The sequence below is a fragment of the Trachymyrmex cornetzi genome, unplaced genomic scaffold, assembly GCF_001594075.2.
Source record: "Trachymyrmex cornetzi isolate Tcor2-1 unplaced genomic scaffold, Tcor1.1 scaffold4, whole genome shotgun sequence".
Taxonomy (NCBI): domain Eukaryota; kingdom Metazoa; phylum Arthropoda; class Insecta; order Hymenoptera; family Formicidae; genus Trachymyrmex; species Trachymyrmex cornetzi.
In genome coordinates, this window is record NW_017298743.1 from 1,856,083 (window position 1) to 1,877,861 (window position 21,779).

The 21,779-nt window shown below is 28.8% G+C and overlaps 2 protein-coding genes across 4 annotated transcripts in view; both read left to right on the forward strand.

Moving 5' to 3' along the window:
* Positions 1-3,517, forward strand: part of LOC108764174 (neuroendocrine convertase 1) — a 32,448-nt gene extending 28,931 nt beyond the window's left edge. The window contains exons 13-15 of the mRNA XM_018512259.1: positions 2,212-2,345; positions 3,156-3,287; positions 3,395-3,517. Of these exons, the coding sequence (XP_018367761.1) occupies positions 2,212-2,345; positions 3,156-3,287; positions 3,395-3,517 (389 nt within the window). The remainder of the gene's footprint in view (positions 1-2,211; positions 2,346-3,155; positions 3,288-3,394) is intronic.
* A 7,002-nt stretch (positions 3,518-10,519) lies between these two features.
* LOC108764197 (ankyrin repeat and death domain-containing protein 1A) overlaps positions 10,520-21,779 on the forward strand; it is a 28,666-nt gene continuing 17,406 nt past the window's right edge. For all 3 annotated transcript variants that reach the window (XM_018512293.1, XM_018512292.1, XM_018512294.1), the window contains exon 1: positions 10,520-10,656. The gene's annotated coding sequence lies outside the window, so the exon portion shown is untranslated. The remainder of the gene's footprint in view (positions 10,657-21,779) is intronic.

A 21,779-nucleotide genomic window follows, 5' to 3' on the forward strand; every position in this document is an offset into this window, starting at 1 on the left:
ATGAAATCTCCAAGAATATTCTCGGAAGCTAAATGCAAATGTATTTTGCTATATGCATAGCAAACCATATTTATCGAGTTCTATTCACGATTGCGTTTGAGTTTATGAAAAAAAATAACTAAAAAATGCGAATGGAAGAAATACAAAGCATAAAGAAAAATAACATGCTTAAGATATTAAATATATAACTAAATTATATTAACCAATATAATTATATAACATCCAAAATAAAAAATTAAGTTATTTTAATAGTTTCGCGAAGGGAAGATAAAAGATGAGCTTTTGAGAAATAGAGAGAAAGAAAGAGAGAGAGAGAAAGAGAGAGATTTCTTAACACGTATTTTTATACATAATATATACTCGTATTTATCATTGAATTAAATATTCATCTGTTCCTTTTCTCTAATCTAATGTTAAAAATAATTTTTCTTTTTATTTATATAAAATTTTAAATTATATTTAAGATTACCAAAATATTTTATTATTAAAAGATTAAAACATCAATATATAATTTAAAAAGAACATTAAAAATAAAATCTACTTCCTATTATTAAAATAAATTTTTGGAAGAATTTTTCTAAATTTACATGAATAGACATTACGCAATTTTAAGTTTATCGATCAAAAATATTGCATAATTTGATATAATACAGCTTTGGAAAGACGGCAAATAACGAACGGATTCTAACGGATAATTCCAACAGAATTAATACTACCATTAATATTGCAAGTCACGTTTCTGTGTCGCATAGCAAATACAGTTAACAGCATAAATACGTTCTTACTTCAATTTATGCTGGAAATTCAATTTAATGCTACTTCGATGCGGCCTGTTTATTCGAAGAGGAACAAAATTAAATAGAAATAGGATTTATTTGTTCAATAATGATTGTCAAATACTACGTTTAGTAATGTACTCTACTCTATAAATCTTATAAATGTATAATAAATGCCAGAAAGAAACTCTATACCTTTGTATCAAATAGAACGTTGCTTCAAACGCAGACACGAACGAATAGAGATAGCAATCATCACATCGGCCAACATACATCGCGTTATTTAATTCCGTACGTATTTTCCGATTGACGTTGTTATCGACAAACGACATCACTCACATCAGAATATTGAAAGAAATCCGAAATGTATTGAAATACAAGAAAGAAGTAAATGGAAACATCCAGATATCTAATGCAACAACTTTGGGGAATTTATTCTTTTTTTGCTTTTATATTCGCGATTTAACTAACAGAATTTCAGCGAGAACATCTGTTTCAAACCATTATTATATTGCATATTTTATAATAAATATACAGCAAAAGAAAGTTTTGAGTCTTCTTTTAATAGAAAACAACTTTTAATATGTATCTTTTTTAGATCAATTTCGAGAAAAAATTCTAATCTTTTGAATGGACGTTTTTTTGTTTACGTATATTATTAAAAACTTAATTTTTATTAAACCATTTCATAAAAACATCGAATACTCTTTCTCTCTCCCAATCTCTCTCTTTCTCTCTTTATTAGATTATTATTACTTTTATAAAAAATATCTAGAATAAAACAATATAATTTTTTATATATTTCATATTTTTTGTTATTATTTCTGATATTATTAAATTGAAATTTAAAATTTTATTTTAAACTTATTTCTATTTCTTGTAAATAAATTGAGATTAAAAATACTTTGGCTAATGATATTCATATTTTATTTATTGTAAAAATAACACATAACGGTACTTTACTATTTATTAATTATATTAACAGATGCTCGCAATTAAAATTTATTAAGCGGTAAAGTAAAATAATTCATATTATCGTAAAAATTTACTTTTAAAAAAGGTGATGTTTCTTTTTAATTACAGACAAAAGTCTGTAATTAGGTCATGTGTGTAACATTAATCAAAATGGCAAGCTTACCGTACCTACAAAAAGAAATCAATACTGTTCACACGCAACTGTATTAATATCTGTGTTTTTTGCAGAATCGATCGTATTTAATTATGTTAAATTAAATAGAATGTATTCGCGTGCTAGTAATAATCATCGTGTAAACCAAATTTAACTTGACGTTTTCATTTTAACGTGATGAGATCTTTCTTTCCTGTTACGTAACAAAAATATCGTAGATATTTATCATGATATCCTTAAAATTGTGTTTGTGCATTCATGTATACACAAATTCTACTTATGCAAACCATGTACTTCATTTATTAGGGACCTCAGCCCAGATTCTTAGTCCAAGGAAGTTGGATAATTCTGATGCTGGTTTCACGAAGTGGAAATTCATGTCCGTCGCGACGTGGGGCGAAGATCCTCGAGGAACGTGGACCTTGGACATACTTGACGAAGTAAGACTGAAAATATCTTATAGTAAATTCTGTTACTGATTTATTATATCACTCCCTTACTTCGAAAATGACACAACTCAAAAAGTTAAGTTTCTTAGAAAAGAGTAAAAGCTATTTTTCAACTTGACAAAAAATTATTGACTAATCAAATAATATCAGTAAAAGGAATATATTCTTAACATGATCAAATGTCATTTGTGTCATTTTCGTTCCATAATTCTTAAAAAACTACTCTTTCTGAATTGTTTTTGATAAACGATTTTAATAAAAAAGTTAAGTTAATTTTTACTTTTGATAAAATAATATTTACTTAACTCATTCATTTTTACAAGAAAACTTTATACTGTCTCTACCATAGAAACATTTTATATTAAAATTATAGATCTACTACTCAATATCATATCGGATAGAATGTATCGTTCTCAAAACGTGTATATTTAATGGTAATAGTAAATATATAAATTCAGGAAGGGTGCTTCAATTGGATACATAAAGTAAGAGGGTTCACTCCCTTTTCCATCAAACATCTCAAATTACAACTCATGGGTTTCAAAGATCTACGTACCACATACAAACATATCTGTATGAATAAATTTGCATGTATACATAATATTTACATACAAGTAAAAAAATATGAATTTCTAAAGATTTCTTTTTTATAAGAGAGGATATATCGGAACCACGGTTTCACCGGGTAGCGATTACATAAATTATTGAAATGTTTAACGTAATTGATTTATCGCATATTGATTCATTGAAATTATCTCTCCGCACATGCATATTTGATCGTGTATATTTGCGCCCTTTCAGATAGGTCCAGAGCAGAATAATGGCACAATTGGAATATTTACATTAATTTTGCATGGTACCGTACAAATTCCGGTTTATCGTCGGAATGGACCGCGAATCGACAACAAAGACTACAATCGAATACACAAAACTGTAAGTAAATATATAATTCGGTTCTTTATTATGTGTTTTGTTATTTACATTATACGTATATTTTATTATTTATTATATGTATATTTTACTAACATTGCTTGTTTTAGTATGACATGGTGGAATCGAACCCAGCAAATGCTATTGAAGATAAATACGACCATATATCATTGCCAGAAGTTAATAGTATTTGGTATAAGCAGTGGTTGAGAAAGCTATTAAAATTATGGTGACTAATTTTTTAGTTATAGTATTGAATATTAAATTATTGTGAAATAATTAGACTCAAATAATTATTACGATATCTAATAAAAGAAAAACAGTCATATTTATTAACACTCACGCGTAGGCTTACGTTAAAATAAACTAATTATAACAATATTAAGAAAAATGTCTAGTTGGATTAATTTGGAATTCTGATTAACAATAAATGACTTTTTTTGAAAATTTTCTAATTAAATTTATTAGAATTCTAATTGGGATGATGAAAATTCTGAATATAATCAGAAAAATATAATCAGAATTTATAGATTCGTTCATTTTTAATCAGACATTTTTCTCAGTGAATAATATCTTTTATTAATTATTTCGAGCTGCCATTTTCAGAGAGAGTACGACATAATACAGGAATCGCAAATTTATGAAAACTTGCTTGCATGTATAATAAATACTAAATAATGGATTGCGATATCTTTGTATATCAATGGTCGCTTAATTAAACAAATTTCTCGCGAATACACCAACGGAGGAAGTTCTTTGTAATATCCTATGTGTACATACGTATAATCAGAGATACGTAATTTACTCTTTGTGTGCGGCTGTCTGGATCATTTAACAACTGACATTAGCGGTAATAAACATTACTGAAATTCGAGACGTTGCGGAACTAGATAATAGCTCTTGGCTCTGTGTACATACAGAGGGTACACTGTAAATCATGAGTTACCGGCGGACGTAACTGAACCGAAGTGGACTTGCAAATCACGAGCATTAATTCCTTCGTAACTGCATGTAATTAAGATTTAGTAACGAACCTTAGACAATGACATAATTATGTATATTACGTCAATTAAAATTTCATCTCAGCAACTTATTTTTTAGATTTAAACGTTTAAAATCTTCGATCTTTTTTGTGAGAAACAAGATCTCTCCGTAAAATCAAGGTTTGTATAACATTATTAATGGTTCTAATATTTTTTAAATTAAAATGCAATTATAATAGATATTCACTTAAAAAATTTCTTGATCTGAATTTTCTGAAAATTTCCTTTCCAAGAATATTCTTTAGATATGCAGGCTCTTTCATGCCATTCTAAGAATCTACATACTCGGCTTTGCAATCGTGAAATGTCGTATAGATCCAAAAGATACATGCAAACGTTCCCCTTTGCACGTACCAGCGATTACCATATAAGAAAAGAAAGAAAAACATTTAAGTTTACAATCTGAATCATCTTTACAAGTGATAACGTTTATATTTCACTTTAAACATTTGAATTCAATACGAAAATTAAAAAATTAAAAATTAAAATATTACATTCTTTGTTATTTTGTATTTTTAATTTCTAGAAATATAACAAAAAATCTCAAGTTTTGGTTTTATATGACAGAGTAGGATATTACAATAAAATATCGGCAATAAAATATAATCTAATAAAAAGTAATAAAGTATAATATAATAAAGAGAATAAATAAATTGATTATATATTTTTTTAATATTTAAAACAATTCTTAATTTATTAACATGAATCAAACTATCAAAGTAAAGGAAGCATAAGTTAGAAAAAAAAATAACTGTATGTATGAGACGAAAAAATTATCTCCGTTACAATTTAAAAGTAATGTATAAATTGTGAATAGTGTAATGCACTAAGATGAGACAAGACGATATTTTTTAAAATATTGTCTTGTCTCGCAAAAATATTGAAAAATTAATTCTCGTCTCGATCTCATTATCGAGATCGAAAATAAATATCGTCTCAATTTGGATATTCTTGAAAATATTGACTCTGAGTGTCCGTTCTTTCTCTAACAGAAGAAAGTGAGGGAAACGCTAATGGGGGCATAAACCCATAGACATAGGGTTAGCTCTACAATAGATTTTTAAGCCTTAAAAAATGGACGAATCACAGTCGCTTATTCTCCTCTCATTCGATTGTAATTGGTCAATTTCTTACGGCTTAAAGCTTAAAACACTTATTGTCTTGCTTAATGTACCTATGTATATTTGTTTTCTAAAAATATATTTATTCATTTGATATTTGATATTTTCGATATTCTTGAGCCGAGAATATTGATCTTAAAAAGGCAATATTGCCTTATATCGAAATTTATTAAATCAATATTATCTTGACATCGTCTTGATTTGAAGGCAAGACAAGATAAGAATCTTAAAGTCTCGAATATTGCGTGCATTAGTAATTGTAAATAGTTAAATAATTTATAAATAATATGTGAATTAAATATTGGACGTATATTTGTAATAATTAAATTAACTACTCTTTAAATGAATAATCTACGTAATTCACAAAAATGTTTTGATCTAATAAAAGCAGCTTTTGCAACGCAAATACTACCGCTATTATATATCTACATGTTTCGACTATAAATCATCCTCTACGCGAGCCTGCAAGAATTGAACTTACACAAGCTCACAAGCATATTTTACGATGATATATGTACCTTTACAAACATAAGCAAAATATTGTATTATATAACTATTTATCACAACTACAAAATATCAGTGCAGATTCTTTATTCTTTCTGATACAATTTAATTTCAGAATTGCGTAACTTTATCATTAATTTTTTAATATTACATTTGAACATTTTAAATAGATAGATTTGTTCTGGTAGGTATTTTACTGCTGTTTATTTAGAAAATTAGTTTTACGATGAACTAATTCAACGTTAAGAAGTTGGTCTAAAGTAATTTCGAGTGGAGATGATCTTGCGCGTCGTTCTAATATCATATACTGAAATTACGCAGTAATGTTCTAGCATATCCATTAACTTGAGAATCGCAATAACAAAACCAAATAGATTCATTACTGATAAAATCAAATGTGTACCACAATTTCAATTGACTAATACACTTATATAAATGGATGAAGTAAATAATAATCTATACAAAGATTACAATCCATATAATAAATTAAGTGTATAATGAATAAATTGTATCGTTAGTTGATTTCGTATATTTGGATTTCTTTATAATTATCCTTCAAGAATGTTAAAAGTATTGATAAATAATAAAAATCTTGAGAGCACGAGCGTGGCATGACAGACAGCGCACTGATCTATCATGCCAGAGATCTCGGATTCGATCCCGGATAGGAACCAAAATATTTACGCTCGTGTCTCCTCTCGGAAAAGGCTGGCTATATTTTCCGAGAGTATCCTTGCCCACAGAAACACCTCTCGAAAAATCCGTCGTTCAGAACTGGCATTAAAACTATATGTCCCATATGCTTTTGTGGCAATTGAATAATCAGCGTGCACACCACACGCATATGAAAGAGGTACACAGGCCAGAGGCCTAACGTAAAAAGACGAAAAAGAATAAAAATCTTGGACACCATACATGTGAAAACACAACCAATAAAAAATAATGGTCTATAACGGATGAAATTCGATGTTTGAGCATGTATATATGGAATTATATACAAGTTCAAAGTTTAACTTTCAATCGTTATGGACCTTTATTTTTTATTGGTTGTGAAAATATTAATATTTGTCCAGCTTTAAACTATTAAAAACAGTTAAATTTCGAATTTGGTAATAAAAGATTCTTGATTATTTTCGTATAATTGAAATGAAAATATTTTTCAATGAATTTTTAAAAAATATAAAAAGTAATAATATTTGTTTAGAAGATAAATTAATTTTAAATTCGATTTCCTGCCTAACTTTGAAAACGTTAGTTCTTTCCACAAATTAAGAATATATATAACTATTAATAATATAAAACTAAATATACAACTATTTATATAACTGGATCATGAATTATATGTGAATTGAAAAGATAAGATCTAAATGATATTAGAAATCAAGATAAATAAGACTAAACTATAATCTTGATCTAATCTAAAGTAAAGATAAACTCGATGTAAAGGTAAACTCGAGATAAATTAATTTTAGCGTATCCGGAGGCACGCAATGTAGGAAATTACAACATATTCTCGAAAATTATCCACGCGCTTATTATTTCAAGACCCCTTAAACCTCTAATGATGAGCTTTCAAGATTAATTAAAATTATTTGCTTAATTTATTTTCTCAAACAAGATTCGTGTTTCAACATTCCCTATTTCATTTTCACTGATAATAAAATAAGAGTGTAACAAAAACTGTTTACTATTATTCTCGCATATTGGAACTAATTTCTGCTTTACGTTTTGTTGTATACACATCTGCGCATAAAACTTGCACGTAGTTTATCCATCAGAGAATTGCAAGGTTGATGTACCTATCTTTTTATTATAGGTAGCGCCTCCATTTTTAAAACTTTAGATAGATTCATGAGACCAGATGCATAGTAAAAAATTGCACTAGGTATATGTATCAGCGCATATATATTACTTTCCGTAAGTTTACTCGCTGAAATAACGCGTTTAAATCACTTCAAAAGAGTCATGTTGCTTTCATACGTCAGAGTCTTTCCATAAATAACAGCTTTCATTTAACTATCCGGCATTATTTAAAATGTTATTCTAAGACATCCATTCTTAGATAATTAGATAGTTAAATTTCCTTTGTCTATTGCACAAGATCTTTTATAACGTTTAATAACATGTACCATAACTCATTAAACATTCCTCAAACGATGAGTTTCATTAAAGATCAGATAAACCTTGGGAATGACATACGCAATTACTCAGCAAACATGCGGAGCGATCGATTACTACGCAATATTATTTCTTGCTCCATGTTATTGTGTCTTGCGTTATCACTAAAGTTTTTTTTAGTTAGCGATGTCCAATATATCGCAATACGATCAACTCTGTAAAATAGGAATTTGCAATGCGACACAAATTAGTGATGTAATTACACTTCGCATCGATTGGGCACGAATAAAAATTATCAACGCCTCCACATATTGTTCCAAAAAAAGGTCTCCTTGACCTTTCTCAACGAACGAGTTTTAACAAACGATTTTCAATATATTTTGTAAAATCGGAGGACTATGTATTTATCAAAAAAAGTGCGATATTAGCAAACGACTTAATGGTGCCGAAATAGTGCGGATATAAAGATCTATACGGTAAAAATAAATACAAACTGATATACGTTGAAAAAAAATTTTTTTTTTCTAGATAAATCGATATACTAGAGAATTATTCTATATTTTTCTCTGGACAAAAATTCTAGACTTTCTTTATCAGAAAAATTGGTATATTATTTTATATATTATCCCTCCTTATTTCACAAATACAGGTTTGCAATTTTTGATTCTACTTGAAATCGAACGTTACATTTTTTTAAGTTTTTTGTGCTTGATTAATTAACGATTATAAGGAAATAATTAATATTCAGTAAAAGAAAATTGGTGTATATGTTTAAATGAAGAAGTAAATATACAAATATATAAATTATTCTAATTATAAAAATTGTATTAATGTATTTTTCATAGCACTTTTTAACTGTAATGAGTATATTCTGGTCACGAAGTCGTAGTGCTTAGCGGCACAGTTTACTTTTTCATATTGATTTAACCATTTAGTACATCCGCTAATCTTTCAAAATAAGTATCGGTCAATATGCATATTTAGCATTAAAAAAATTTTTTTAATATTTAGAAGAAAGGCTCCTATTATGAAATACTGAGTTTATTTTGGGTAAATGCTAGAAGTTTATGGGCAGAATTTACAAAAATAATAGGTCATTTTGAAGGGAATTTAATAAGCTTTAAGATAATGTTATATAAAATTTAATTTAAATTCCATTTTTTTTTTAATTAAAAAAATGTAAAAAGTGAGCAAATCGCAAAGTAAAAAAATTGTGCCCCTAATATAAGATGTTCCGAGAAATCGATATTAAAACGCAAAGTATATTAGTATTGTAACTAAATACTTTATTTAATATATATTTCTTAAATACAAACAAACACAGCCAGGGTGCGCGAAAAATGAGTATGCGATACATTATACCCAGAAGTCGTCAGATAATTGAAATCAAGCATCGCAGAAATAGGCACTCGACGTTCATTCCGGTTGTTCTTTTTATTATTGTATAATAATATTTATACTTTAGCAACGATTTTCACTATGATATGGGAGCATGGGTTATTAGATCATGCCTGTAGTCATTGTAAAAAAAGATTTTAGAATTTGGATGTCTTTAAGTTTCATATTAGAAATATCTCATGTTACACCCATATTACGATTTCCATACCTTACGATTTTACGATCATCAAATCTAACTTCTGTAATTAAGTAATTCAACATATCCCGTATTTTTTTATTAGTACGACCTTACTCTATCATTACATGAAGAATTTATTACCAAATATTTTTTTATTACATAATAAACAAGGTTTAAAGGCTCATCTCAATGAAACTTGAAGACATCCAAATTCTAAAATCTTTTTTTACAATGACTACAGGCATGATCTAATAATGAATTTTCTACTAAATCGTTTTCAATCCAACAGCAATAAATTCATGGTGGAATCAATAGATAGCATCTATTAGGTTAGCAGAAACGCCGCTATCTCATATTAGGTGCCTATCTCATAATAGGGGACTTTTCTCTATATAATTTAATTTTAAAAAGATATTACGAGTTTATTATTTAAAAGTAACAAGTTTTTTACAAAATACACAAAGCAGAAAATGTTTAAAGATAATCTTAAGAGTAACAAAAAAATTAAAGAAAGAAATTTAAAGAGAAATTAATATTAAGAAATGGTGTGTAATTGTAATATTTCCAATATATTATTGAAATTGCAAAAATGCAAAAATGCAAAAGTTCTCAAGTCAGGATGGCTGCACTTTTGTTCATTGATGCTTAGAGTCAAATAGGCAATGAAGAATAGAAATAAATTGCTGCGATTTCAAAGCGATTTTAAGCTATATTTCCAAATCGGCAAGTCCGAATATATGTGCCAACTAGAGCGATTATAATAGTGATTCAACCCTCCACATGGCTGCGCTACCGTCGATCTAATAACGAGGGTGCCTCGCAGGCGAAAGGGGGATGATTTGACCAGTAGCATGCCGCCTCTCGTAGCGTGAATATCGGGCGAGTTCTCGTTGCGAAGGAATCGTGGAAAAACGCGACATTCATTGTTCACCTGACTTTTCAATTTCATTGTACCAGTGATTGAAGATCAAGAAAAGTGGCATTCTGTCTCGACGACATTTCAGGAAAACGTAAGCGCACATTTAGCAAAAAATTTCTTCATACATTTGAAATTAAAAGGGATGCATAACAGAATTAGATAAACTTCATTTTAATTAGTGGATGTACGAGTGTATAGTGTATAATAAAAGTGAATGAAAGTGCGTATATAAATTTAATGTATGATAAAAGTTTCGCGGTAAAATCATTAGGACTAATGAAACAGTCTCGCTAATTGTTGCAAACTCTAAATGATAAAAGCTGAATGAAATCAAGTTCCACCATTAGTATTTCATTCTCATTTATGATACAAAAGTAATCTCATATCAAACTACTACATTAATTACAGAAATCAGAACGTTAAAATACATTTTACGTAAAAGTTTGTAGAGTACATTTTATGAGTGTTCTAAAAAAACCGTAATAAAGAAAATTGTATGTTCATAATACTTAGCGAAATAATTTTGCAAATATATAATAGTAACTTAATTAAATTGACCTGGAAGAAAAAGGTCATAAAGACTGTTGACACGATCTGCGCCGTGTACGACCCTACCTACTCATTCAGCATCCATTTCTCATACAGTTTCGCATGGGAGGCATTCGCGTTCAAGACGAACTAATTAATCATTAGAAACATATACCTTTACAGCCTTGTTCATGGTAATTTAACGGATTCTTTAGCAAATTACACTTCACGCGATTCCACAAATTAGTTAGAATTTATTTTCCGTGTTTCAGACTCGTGCTCGTATTTATTGAATCTCTACACATTATTAGAAATTGCAAAAAAAAATTTAGAAATAAGAGATTTACTTAATGTCTTAAATAATTTCTTTCTATAATATGTATAGGTTAAATATTCCTATAAAATTATTTGGTTCTTTTTTTATTTGTCCCTTTAATGAAAACATTGATATGTTAATGTTTTATAAAAACGTTTTTCAAGAATTAAATTAATCAATTTTATTTTAATGAAATTATCATTTGAAATTGTCATATTGTTAATGAGAAAAATTAGCAGATTGTTAAAAAATAAGGAATTAAATTTCCATTGGGAAAAAATTGATAATTTTGAAATAATCAAAGAATCCTGTAAATCTTTCAATGTATCTTCACTGTAACGTTATTTTATTATTCGGTATTGTCTCTACATGCATCAGCTTCGTTAGATTAAAAAGTATAGCTTTCCCATTGCTGTATAACAGAATGATGAGAGAGAAGAGAGAGAAAGAGAAGTTACAAACTTTAAAATTAAAATCCCTTACGAGATTTATTAAAGCCACTCGTTAGTCTTGAATGCGAGGTAGCAGCTATTGTTATAATGTTAACAGAAGCATATTCATAAAGTCAGAACATCGAGAAAGTTTTTACAAAAGCATAAACTATAATTTCATAGGATTAGTCTCAGCATAGTAATACTATTATAGTATTGAAAATGTACGCAAGAAAAAGTTAAAATTTAGAATATTGTAAATAACATAGAGGAAGGTCACCGAATCCGACATACCACTTTGTTTTTAGACAATATTTCTTAAACAAAAGGTAAAAATACAACTTCAAAAACATAAATACAAAGTAAAAAGTGTCTTTCATCAGATAGTATAATGTTTGCAATTTTGCAATAATTAAGTTTTTCGTAAGTTATGCAAAAATGAGCGTCTGACAAAATGGGCTCCAAAACTGACATAGTAGGCAATAATATCAACATTCCTATTCTATAAATAAAGATATATCCTATTCTGTAAAGAAAATTAATTTATGAAATTATAAACATTTAAAATGACATAATATTATCAATAATACAGTCACTATTATTTTAATTACGTAATTTGCAAAAGAACACCGTAAGAATTTTCTTCTCGGATTCATAGAATTGGTTTTTAGCTGATTTGGTATAGAAATAAGCCACAAATATATGAATTATGAGTTTGTACTTCTTTAATTAGCTAAACAGATCATGATTTTATTAGTATTAATAAAATGCAATAGTTTCTGAGAAATAAGGGGGTGTCACTTTAGGAGACCTATGTCAGTATCGGCAACTTTCCTCTATGTATTCTGTTTTAAAAATGTAAAACCGATAGTGCCTTATAAAAGTACAAGAAACAAAAGGGCGTATATGATATTTACATAAAACCAAAGAACGTGTATGATATTTATATATCTTATTCTGACTTATCAATTTTAATAAGTTCTTGCTTTTCGAATAGTTAGAAAATTACGTAATATGAGACAATAACAATTACGCCATTTCCGCGATGTCACTGTTTCTACTCTCCAAATAATTCGCTACCTGGAATGGTATTGTATATTTTATGTATTAACAGCGAATTTATTGATTAATTGTAGTAATAACGTTATCTCTCGGAAAGAAAAATATTACAAATATTTTTAATAAATGATTAAAAATTGGATACCGAGACACTGGATTCCGTCTTATAATAATAATCAGGATAAAGAATAAGGATAGCGTAATAACAAAAAAAATCAAGTAGCAAGAAAAAGTAAGTAGCAAAAATCAATAAATAAATTTTGTATATTATCGATCCAACATTACTACATTTAACATTACTACATTTAATATTTCTTAAAAGTTAAACTTGAAAGAATATATAAAATTGAAATAGGAATAGTGTACAAATATCAAGAACTTCATAAAAAACCTATGTAATTAAGCTCGTTTTTAAATAAAAATGCCTCGCGTTTCAGCCAGTTCCATGACTTTTCAGATCGGGTGACAAGCTTAATGTAATAAGAACTGGAATCCTTAATTAACGAAACTTACCTAGAGAACTAGCCAGGTGATATTTCTCGTGAAATTCAGAGTTGGGTGCATACGCGTGACACTAACAAGCGCGCGGATAATACCTAGTAGCAGTAACGCTAAAATAATTTAAGGGCTGCGCGAATGTATATAGTTCATTCATGCATCCAGCTCACGTGTACAACGATACACGGATGATTTGCCATGAGGCTGATCGACGTTCATGTTTCGCCCAACACACGTCGTTTTACATCGATATGTTGTATTCGACGAAAACACACAATGACAATTGAAACCGACAGCGACGTAAACAAGAAGCGAGTTAACAATTTCATTACGCACCCTGCTATGTCCTCATTAACAAATCGACTGAACTAAAATGTTCAAGATGATTAAAAGGTCATCGCTGCAAATCATTTCATCAGTATCATTTTTGGGGTGCCTAGAATTCAGAAAAATTCTCTTATCACAAAAATAAAACGTATATATTTACATTGTACATTGACAATATGTAGAATAAATTTTAATATTTTTCTATGATAGACATTGTTTGATATTTCTGCAAGTTTCAAAAAACGGACAAACGGGAGAAATTCTCTACTGCACAGTAAATATTTTGAAAGAGTACTTCCCTTTTCTCTACACTTTGTTTTTCAGCAAACATATTCGTGTAAATAATATATTAGAAATTTTTTCAATTACTAATGTTTGGTTTAAGTTTTGAAATATTGTTTAAAGAAATGATCTTTATATATTGTTCAGAGAAAGTGTTTCATAACGTACATATATTTCACTCATTTACCTTGGCGTAGCATCGGCCGTGTTCAACAGAGAATTGCGCAACCGCTAAATAGTAATCGCAAATGGTAGATACATACCTTCAGATCTTGTAAATTAGGTTATCAAATACCACAAGCTGTATTCAACAATTTTCTCTGTTTAATGTTTTAATTAATAGCTAATGATTTCTTGCAATGAATGAAAATTTAATTACTGTTGTATGCTATTTCTAAATAAATAAAATCAAGAATTCTAAATCTAAAATTTTAATATATTTATTAAATATATTTATTAAATAGATTCATATATTATATAAAGTATATTAAAATATATTAAATAGATTTATTTAATGTTTAGATATCAAAAGACAATATTTCAAATTCAAGTTTTCAAGCATTTAAACTATAGCGCTATGGCATATTTATCAAGCTCTTTGTAGATTAAATATTAATTAATAAAAGTATTTTTAAATAATTTTCGAAAATAAAAAAGTCTCAAAGTTGTGTCTAATAAATTTTTAATAGTCAAATTTAAGTAACTTTCGTTAGTGTTTCAAAGTGTTTTAATTTAATGTTGACGATCTCTCTCAAGTATCATTAGAAAAGCATGTTACATTATGTATAGTGTAAAAGGAAGAATATAGCGCACCCTAGTTCCCGACTTTCTTTGGTAAAGCCTTAGAAGATGTTGAGATATAGCTATGTTCAGGATCACGTACGATCTAAGAGAAATTCCGAACCCAGTTTTAAATTTCATTTCGATTACTGCCTTTCTACAACTTAATTATTTCTTTAACAAAATTGATAACTCCCTTACTGTCTTTCAGCTAATAAACAATTAAAGTTCAATCGAAGGAAAACATAATTCGCTTATAAATTCCGTGTAATTTCCGTGTATACTTTATGGAAGGTAGTAACTGGAGGCTGCGCGCTGGAAATTCTAGATGCTGTGATATATGTTTGTGCCGATGTTCAGATGCTTAGTAGGTCCGCAGAAAGTTTCGTTCGACAGTAAGCTTGAATTATCGAGAAAGCGTGAACAAGTTCCTAAGTCTCGCTCAGTAAACTATGCTGCCACCATAAGACAGACGACTTAAGTGTCAGGTAATTACACTTGCGGAAGCTTGAAAGCGATTATTTAGCCAGATCGTCTTTTAGTATTAGCAAAGTAATAGCGAGATGACTAAGTGATTTAAACATTTTTTACAATTAATCGAATTACTTTCTGCTTTTAATAGACAAACATTTTTTATTCCCTTCTTATTAAGACCTTTAAGACCCCTAGTCTGTAACTCTTAACAATGATAACGATATGTTAAATTAAACCCTAATCTACGTTCACGTAAAATTTTTGTTTCTCTATCTTCATTTCTTTGTATCATGATGTATTTTGCGTGACGCATTTATGTGATCGTGGTTAGCATTCACTGCGATAACTATAGTGTTTCAAAATCGTATCACATGCAACACATTTTTTAATCCTTGATTAAATACTTATTAACCTAATTACTTATTAAATAAAAATTTAATTCTTTAAAATGAAATATTTCTAAAATTTAACTAAAATTTTACTTCAGATTCCGGAAAAACAATTTCATAATGTGATTTCACAAATTTCAAACTATAAATTAATAGATATTTATTGCGTGAACTTCGTAATATGATTTATTGCTGAGTTTCAGGTAGGTTCAAAAGTTAAAAGCGTTTATGCGTAGATGTGTATAAACAATTATTTGTTATAATATTATTACTTTATGTATCTACGACAAAATTAATTAAAGGTTTCTCGAATTTACACATGACATGAGAAATACGAATTAATTATCGTTTCCGCCGCTCAACTGATCATATCGCGCTTATTTTTGCGTGACTACAACTACTCTGTACACATCGAGGCACTAGTTTAATGAAGTTCTGGACGATCGTTCTTTCCTCTGAGCGATATGAGTATTCTATTTTTTTTTCCATCCGGCCGAGCTCATTCCTCTTTGAAGGGAAACTCGCGAGAGAAAAAGCAAATATGCGCGCGCCTCGGAAAAGCGAACATTCGTCATTCATTCAGAGCACGATTTTTCATCGATCATCCAGCAAGTGAGTGATAGAACAAACGTGTGGTCAGACAGAAGTGTAATTTCATAATAGAGAAACGTGCTCAACCTATTTCTTTTACATAGTTAGTTTCTGTTGTTACAAGTGCATGAAGATTATATGCCGTATGCAAAAAATAATATATGCCTTTATACGATTTTTAAATTTATCTTCGACCCAGAATCATGACTTTTTATTCACCATGAAATTTTACCATCCTCGCTACGTAAATAAAATCGCATATACGTGGAAAAACGTAAAGTTTGACGTGGAAAACATAACAATGTGGAAAAGCATAAAATTCCTATCTTAACGTTTGATTAAAAAAATCAACTTTGCCGACTCGTTCTAAATACACACATGTGAATATTTTTATTTAAAATTGTAAAAATAATCTCTCTAGATTAAGAAATAGAAATATTATTTTCCGTCAAAATTGAAAAAATGGCATTTTCCACGAATTAAAATTATAGTTAGAGAGTACAGTATATAGTATATTTATATTTTGCATATTTGTACATTTATAAATATTTCAATCTGTATTCGCAGTATACAAAGATAAAACGTTACTGTTTCACGATTATTAAATACTATTTTTTTTACCATAAAATTGGTTTTAAACACAGACTCACTCGGTTTTATAAAATTAGACTTCAAAAAATCGTAAATTAAAAAAACATTCATATCTACTGATATACAGAGTTGAAAGCAATTTTAATTTCTTTCTCCTTCTTGTATTGGAAATATAATTTCGTATATATTGTACAGTATGTAATGTATACATAATTTTAACTTAATGCCGATATCTTTTGTAATTGAAACTCTAATAGAGTATTTCATCATTCCGTAAAAATCGGAACAATTGCATATACATAATATCACAATTGACCCACTAATAGGGCGTAATATGCGTTTTATTTGATCGGATTATATTCATCGATTCATATAAAACATCGTCTGTGCTAGATCGAGACTACTCGATTAAGTATACCGGATTATACGAGATATTCAAATCGAGTACATTCTTCTATCAGCATAGAATCAAATATCATTTCGATGTTTATCACATTATTCAGTTACGTCAAACCTAGCGAAATTTGTATGACGATAAATTGGAGCATACTTTCTTTCGCATCACAATCCTATTAATATTGCTTTCATACTTTTATATCATTATATTAAAGGTTTTATTATTTATTGCAGGCTTCGAAATATATGACTTCTTTATAATTTTTCAGACTTTATAAACTCACAAAATGAGAAATAAAGATTACAATTGTGCTCAATAAAACTAAAAACTCTCTCTCTCTCTCTCTCTCTCTCTCTCTCTCTCTCTCTCTCTCTCTCTCTCTCTCTCTCTTCAAATTTATAATTTCAATAAAATCTTTCAAATAAAGTTGAAATTTAAAATCTTTACAATAAATTTTAATATTCCGATTTTTATTTAATTGTTATTACTTCATTTAGTTCTATAGTTAAATTTTAAATATCGTATAATTTCTTAAACTTTACGAAGAATTTCGAAATTTACTTAAGGAATTAACATTAAATTTTTTTAGGATATCCATCTCTCTCTCCCTCCCTCCCTCTCTCTTTCTCTCTCTCTCTCTCTCTATCTATCTATCTATCTATCTATCTATCTCTCATTGCTCATATATCATCTTCGATTTTGGCATGGATCTATTATACCTGGCCGTGACATTTGAGTTCCATTCGAGAGATCAGTACCATTACATTGCACAACGCTGAAACCTTACCGCATGTGTTGGCAATGGTTATATACTGAGAGAACAATGGTACACCTCCAAACGTTCCTCGAAATCCAATTGTGCATCTGTCATTGGCCGCGTACTAAATGCGCTTCGATCGCAGTACCATGAAATACCGTACAGCATTAAATACACTGATGAAGTGATCGATTCTCTCTCTCTCTTGGAGAATTTATAATAATAGCAAAGTTCTCGTAGAGCAAAAGTTAACTGTTAAACTATTTTATTAATAATAAGTATATTAATACATTTATTAATAATAAAGTGGAATAGTTCTTATTTGTTATATAAAACAATGCTTTAGTGTGTGTGTGTGTGTGTGTGTGCGCGTGCGCGCGCGCGCGCGCGCGCGCGTGTGTGTGTGTGTGTGTGTGTGTGTGTGGGTTCCTCTTTGTAATTTCGCTTCTTCTTCAACATAAATGAAATGTTCACAATCAGAGCGCAACACACACACACAGAATAAGTTTATTATTTATGAAATCTGTTTTAAATGTTCTAATTTCTTATCTTTGTAATTAAAAATGGATTTTGCGAATTAATAGTCTGAGTAATTTTATCTCTAAACATTGAAAAATTATTTAATTTGTTAAATATGCAAATATTTCAATCTCCGTGACATTAAAAATTATCGTATTATAATATTAAAATTGTTATATAATATTAATGAACTAATCCGAAAATAAAATATCACACAAAAGTGACAAAACTAAGGGAAAAGCAATTAATACGTCGGCGCAATTATATGAAATTTTTGAAATTCCTGTTTTTTCTCCAGAAAAGTGAGTGCACATCTCATATATATTACAAAAAATATATCTTTATTAGTATAATACGTGTCACATAAAACAAACTGTATAAATGCGAGATTTTAGACAGGACGTTAACAGGAAAAAGACGAAGAGAAAAGTTTCAAGAAGAATCAAAGAAGCGTGAAATTCTCTTTAGAGTATCTCGTCGTTGCCTGTTTTAACTCTTTAGAGAAAACACCTGCGTGACAGTAAAATATGAAAAATGGTAGCGGCTGGAGATAATATATTTCAAGATAATGTTTTTTCTCTCGACGATAGAGATTTACGACTATATTTGCTGAATGTCGCTCGCTGCCTCTTTTGCTAATTTAATAACTGCACTTATCCCCTTGACAAGATGCTAATGCAACCAAGTTGCGAATAATAAAACATCTTTGCATTGAATTTCAAAGATGCTATTTGTGAGAAATAAATTCTCTTGGAAATAATACTAATTACGCTTCGCGTATACTTGAATTATTTATTCATTAATAACTTTCTGAAAATATAATATTAATAACTTTCTAAACTATATAAACCATCAAGTAAATAGTTACTGTTAATATTTCTCAATTAATGCAAAAGAAATCAAACTTCTAATTTACACAGTACGATCCATAAGTTTTGAAAAAAAATTATATAAAAAATAAAAAAACACTTCAAAAATATTTTAAACATTTTTTATTTAAAATGAGATTCTTTACAATCAATATACCGTTCCATTCTTGTTTTCGATCTTTGCATTGCCATTGCTATTTCTCTTTTGTAAACATCTTCTGCAGTAATCGGTCAGCCATTATAATGGTTTACAGTTCTGCAATATCGAATTATTGATCTTTCAGCTGCAATTTCGAAAACGAGAAATAATCAGGAGGTGTAATGGAGAATATAAGATTGCGACATTTTTTAAGTATTCGACAATATTCTAGAAATTCAAATTACTGTGACTAACCAATTGAGAAAACAGTTAGGGGAATATATTCAGCGACAAGGCAAAAATTAAAAATAAGAGTAGAACAATGTATTTAACTCTCTCTGTAAAAGATCATATTTTTAATTTTAAAAATATTTAAAATGTTTTTCTAAGTGCTTTATTTTATACGATTTTTGTCTCGAAACTTATTCTGTAAATCTTTTAGAGTGAAATCTCCAAAAGACTGAAAATTGGGTCAGACTTTAAAAAAGATTGAAAATATTTTCACCCAGGAAAAGAATTCTTTTGGAATGAGATGTTACTCGTTTGAAGTGAGATTTACTAAAAAAAAAATGAAATTACGCTCCCTCTTGTAAAGTGAAATTTTGTTCCTTGAAAACAATCTCATTCCAAAAGAATAAAAATTTGCTACTTTTTTTCAAAAACTAGCTCGATTTTCACTCTAAAAGATTTAAAGGGCATAAATCGCACTATGTACAAGTCTTTACCGTAACTATATTTACTTTTTTATCATTTAAAATATGCACTTTGATTGTCAAAGTTTATTATGTATCAGCTTGAAATTGTCGTGAAGTTTGTTATTTTGGAATTTTACTTTTTAGTTAATGATGAAAGAGGTGTATATATTGCAGCTGAAATGATATATTCAATTTAAAGCTCGAATAATAAAGTATTGTAATCCGAGAAGCTTTAGTGACAGTAATTTATGTCGCTTTGTTTACTACATTACACAGATCACACATTTACTTTCCTCTACGCAGATGAATGCCCGTTGATCAGGAAACGGAAACATCTCTGATATTACATTATTAACGAAACAACATGCTACTAGCTGAAAAGGCATTCTGATCGCATGCAGTCATGAAATGTACAATGTCATGCGATGCATAGGATAATAGAACTGATATATCTGTTTTAGAATAACAAAATAAATCTGAAGTTATAATATAATATATAGCAAAAATCTATTTCTTCATTTATCTCATAATAAAACAATTCTTTTAATTTATATATAATATAGTGCTAATGTTCAAATTATGTTTTATCTCATAATAATTTTTAAAAAATTACCTACGTTCAGAATTTAACTGACGGATTGGACATAATTTGGAGTTGACATAATTTTCTGCATTATTTGCATATCACATCTTTATATAAATTTCCTAAATATATATAACAATATTAAATATGTACCATTATAATATTTACGATAATTTTACATTTAGACGTGTCTGCAAAGTACTAACGAACACTGTTAACAAGATGTATTGAGTTATTTTGTAACAGTGAGCAACGGAAATATCTGAGAAGTCATACAAGATTAAATAAATGCAAAACTTGCACAAGTTTCAGCAATATCGGATTATGTAGGATTTCAGTGATAAACTCCGACGCGGCGCGGCGCCTTGGCCCGACAGTAAAGCCAGGCACAATCAATCATTAAAAACAGATGGCAGTTGTAACTTGCAATGCTAATGAATGTCTTATAGATAAAAGCGCATTTTCCCAGGCGACAGACGTACAATGAAATATATTCTGCAACTTCGAGAGACAGTAACCCGTCAGTACGCTTTTCTACCGTCTCTCTGGATAATATATTCATCGTTGAATTAGAAATTAGACATAAGAATATTCTATTATTATCTATTATTTTATGAATATTAATATTATATTATATATATATATATATATTTTTATATAATAATATTCTATTATTTTATTAATGTAATCTCTTGTTCAAAAGAACTGATTAGCGTTCCAATAAACTGATTAGTTCTATCAATAACTGATGATATTGCATCAATAATTGATGAAATAACATCAGTTACAGTATAGTTAAACAGTTTATTAAAACTCTAATTAGTTCGTTTTCTCAAGAGGCATTCTATTAATACCAGTATTAAAAATATATTATATTACGTTTCATATCACGAAGAATATGCTTGTTCAATGTCCGATAGACACGTATTTTGTGCATATTACGCTCATGTCAACACATCTCGCATCCAGAATAGAAAAATAAGTAAATT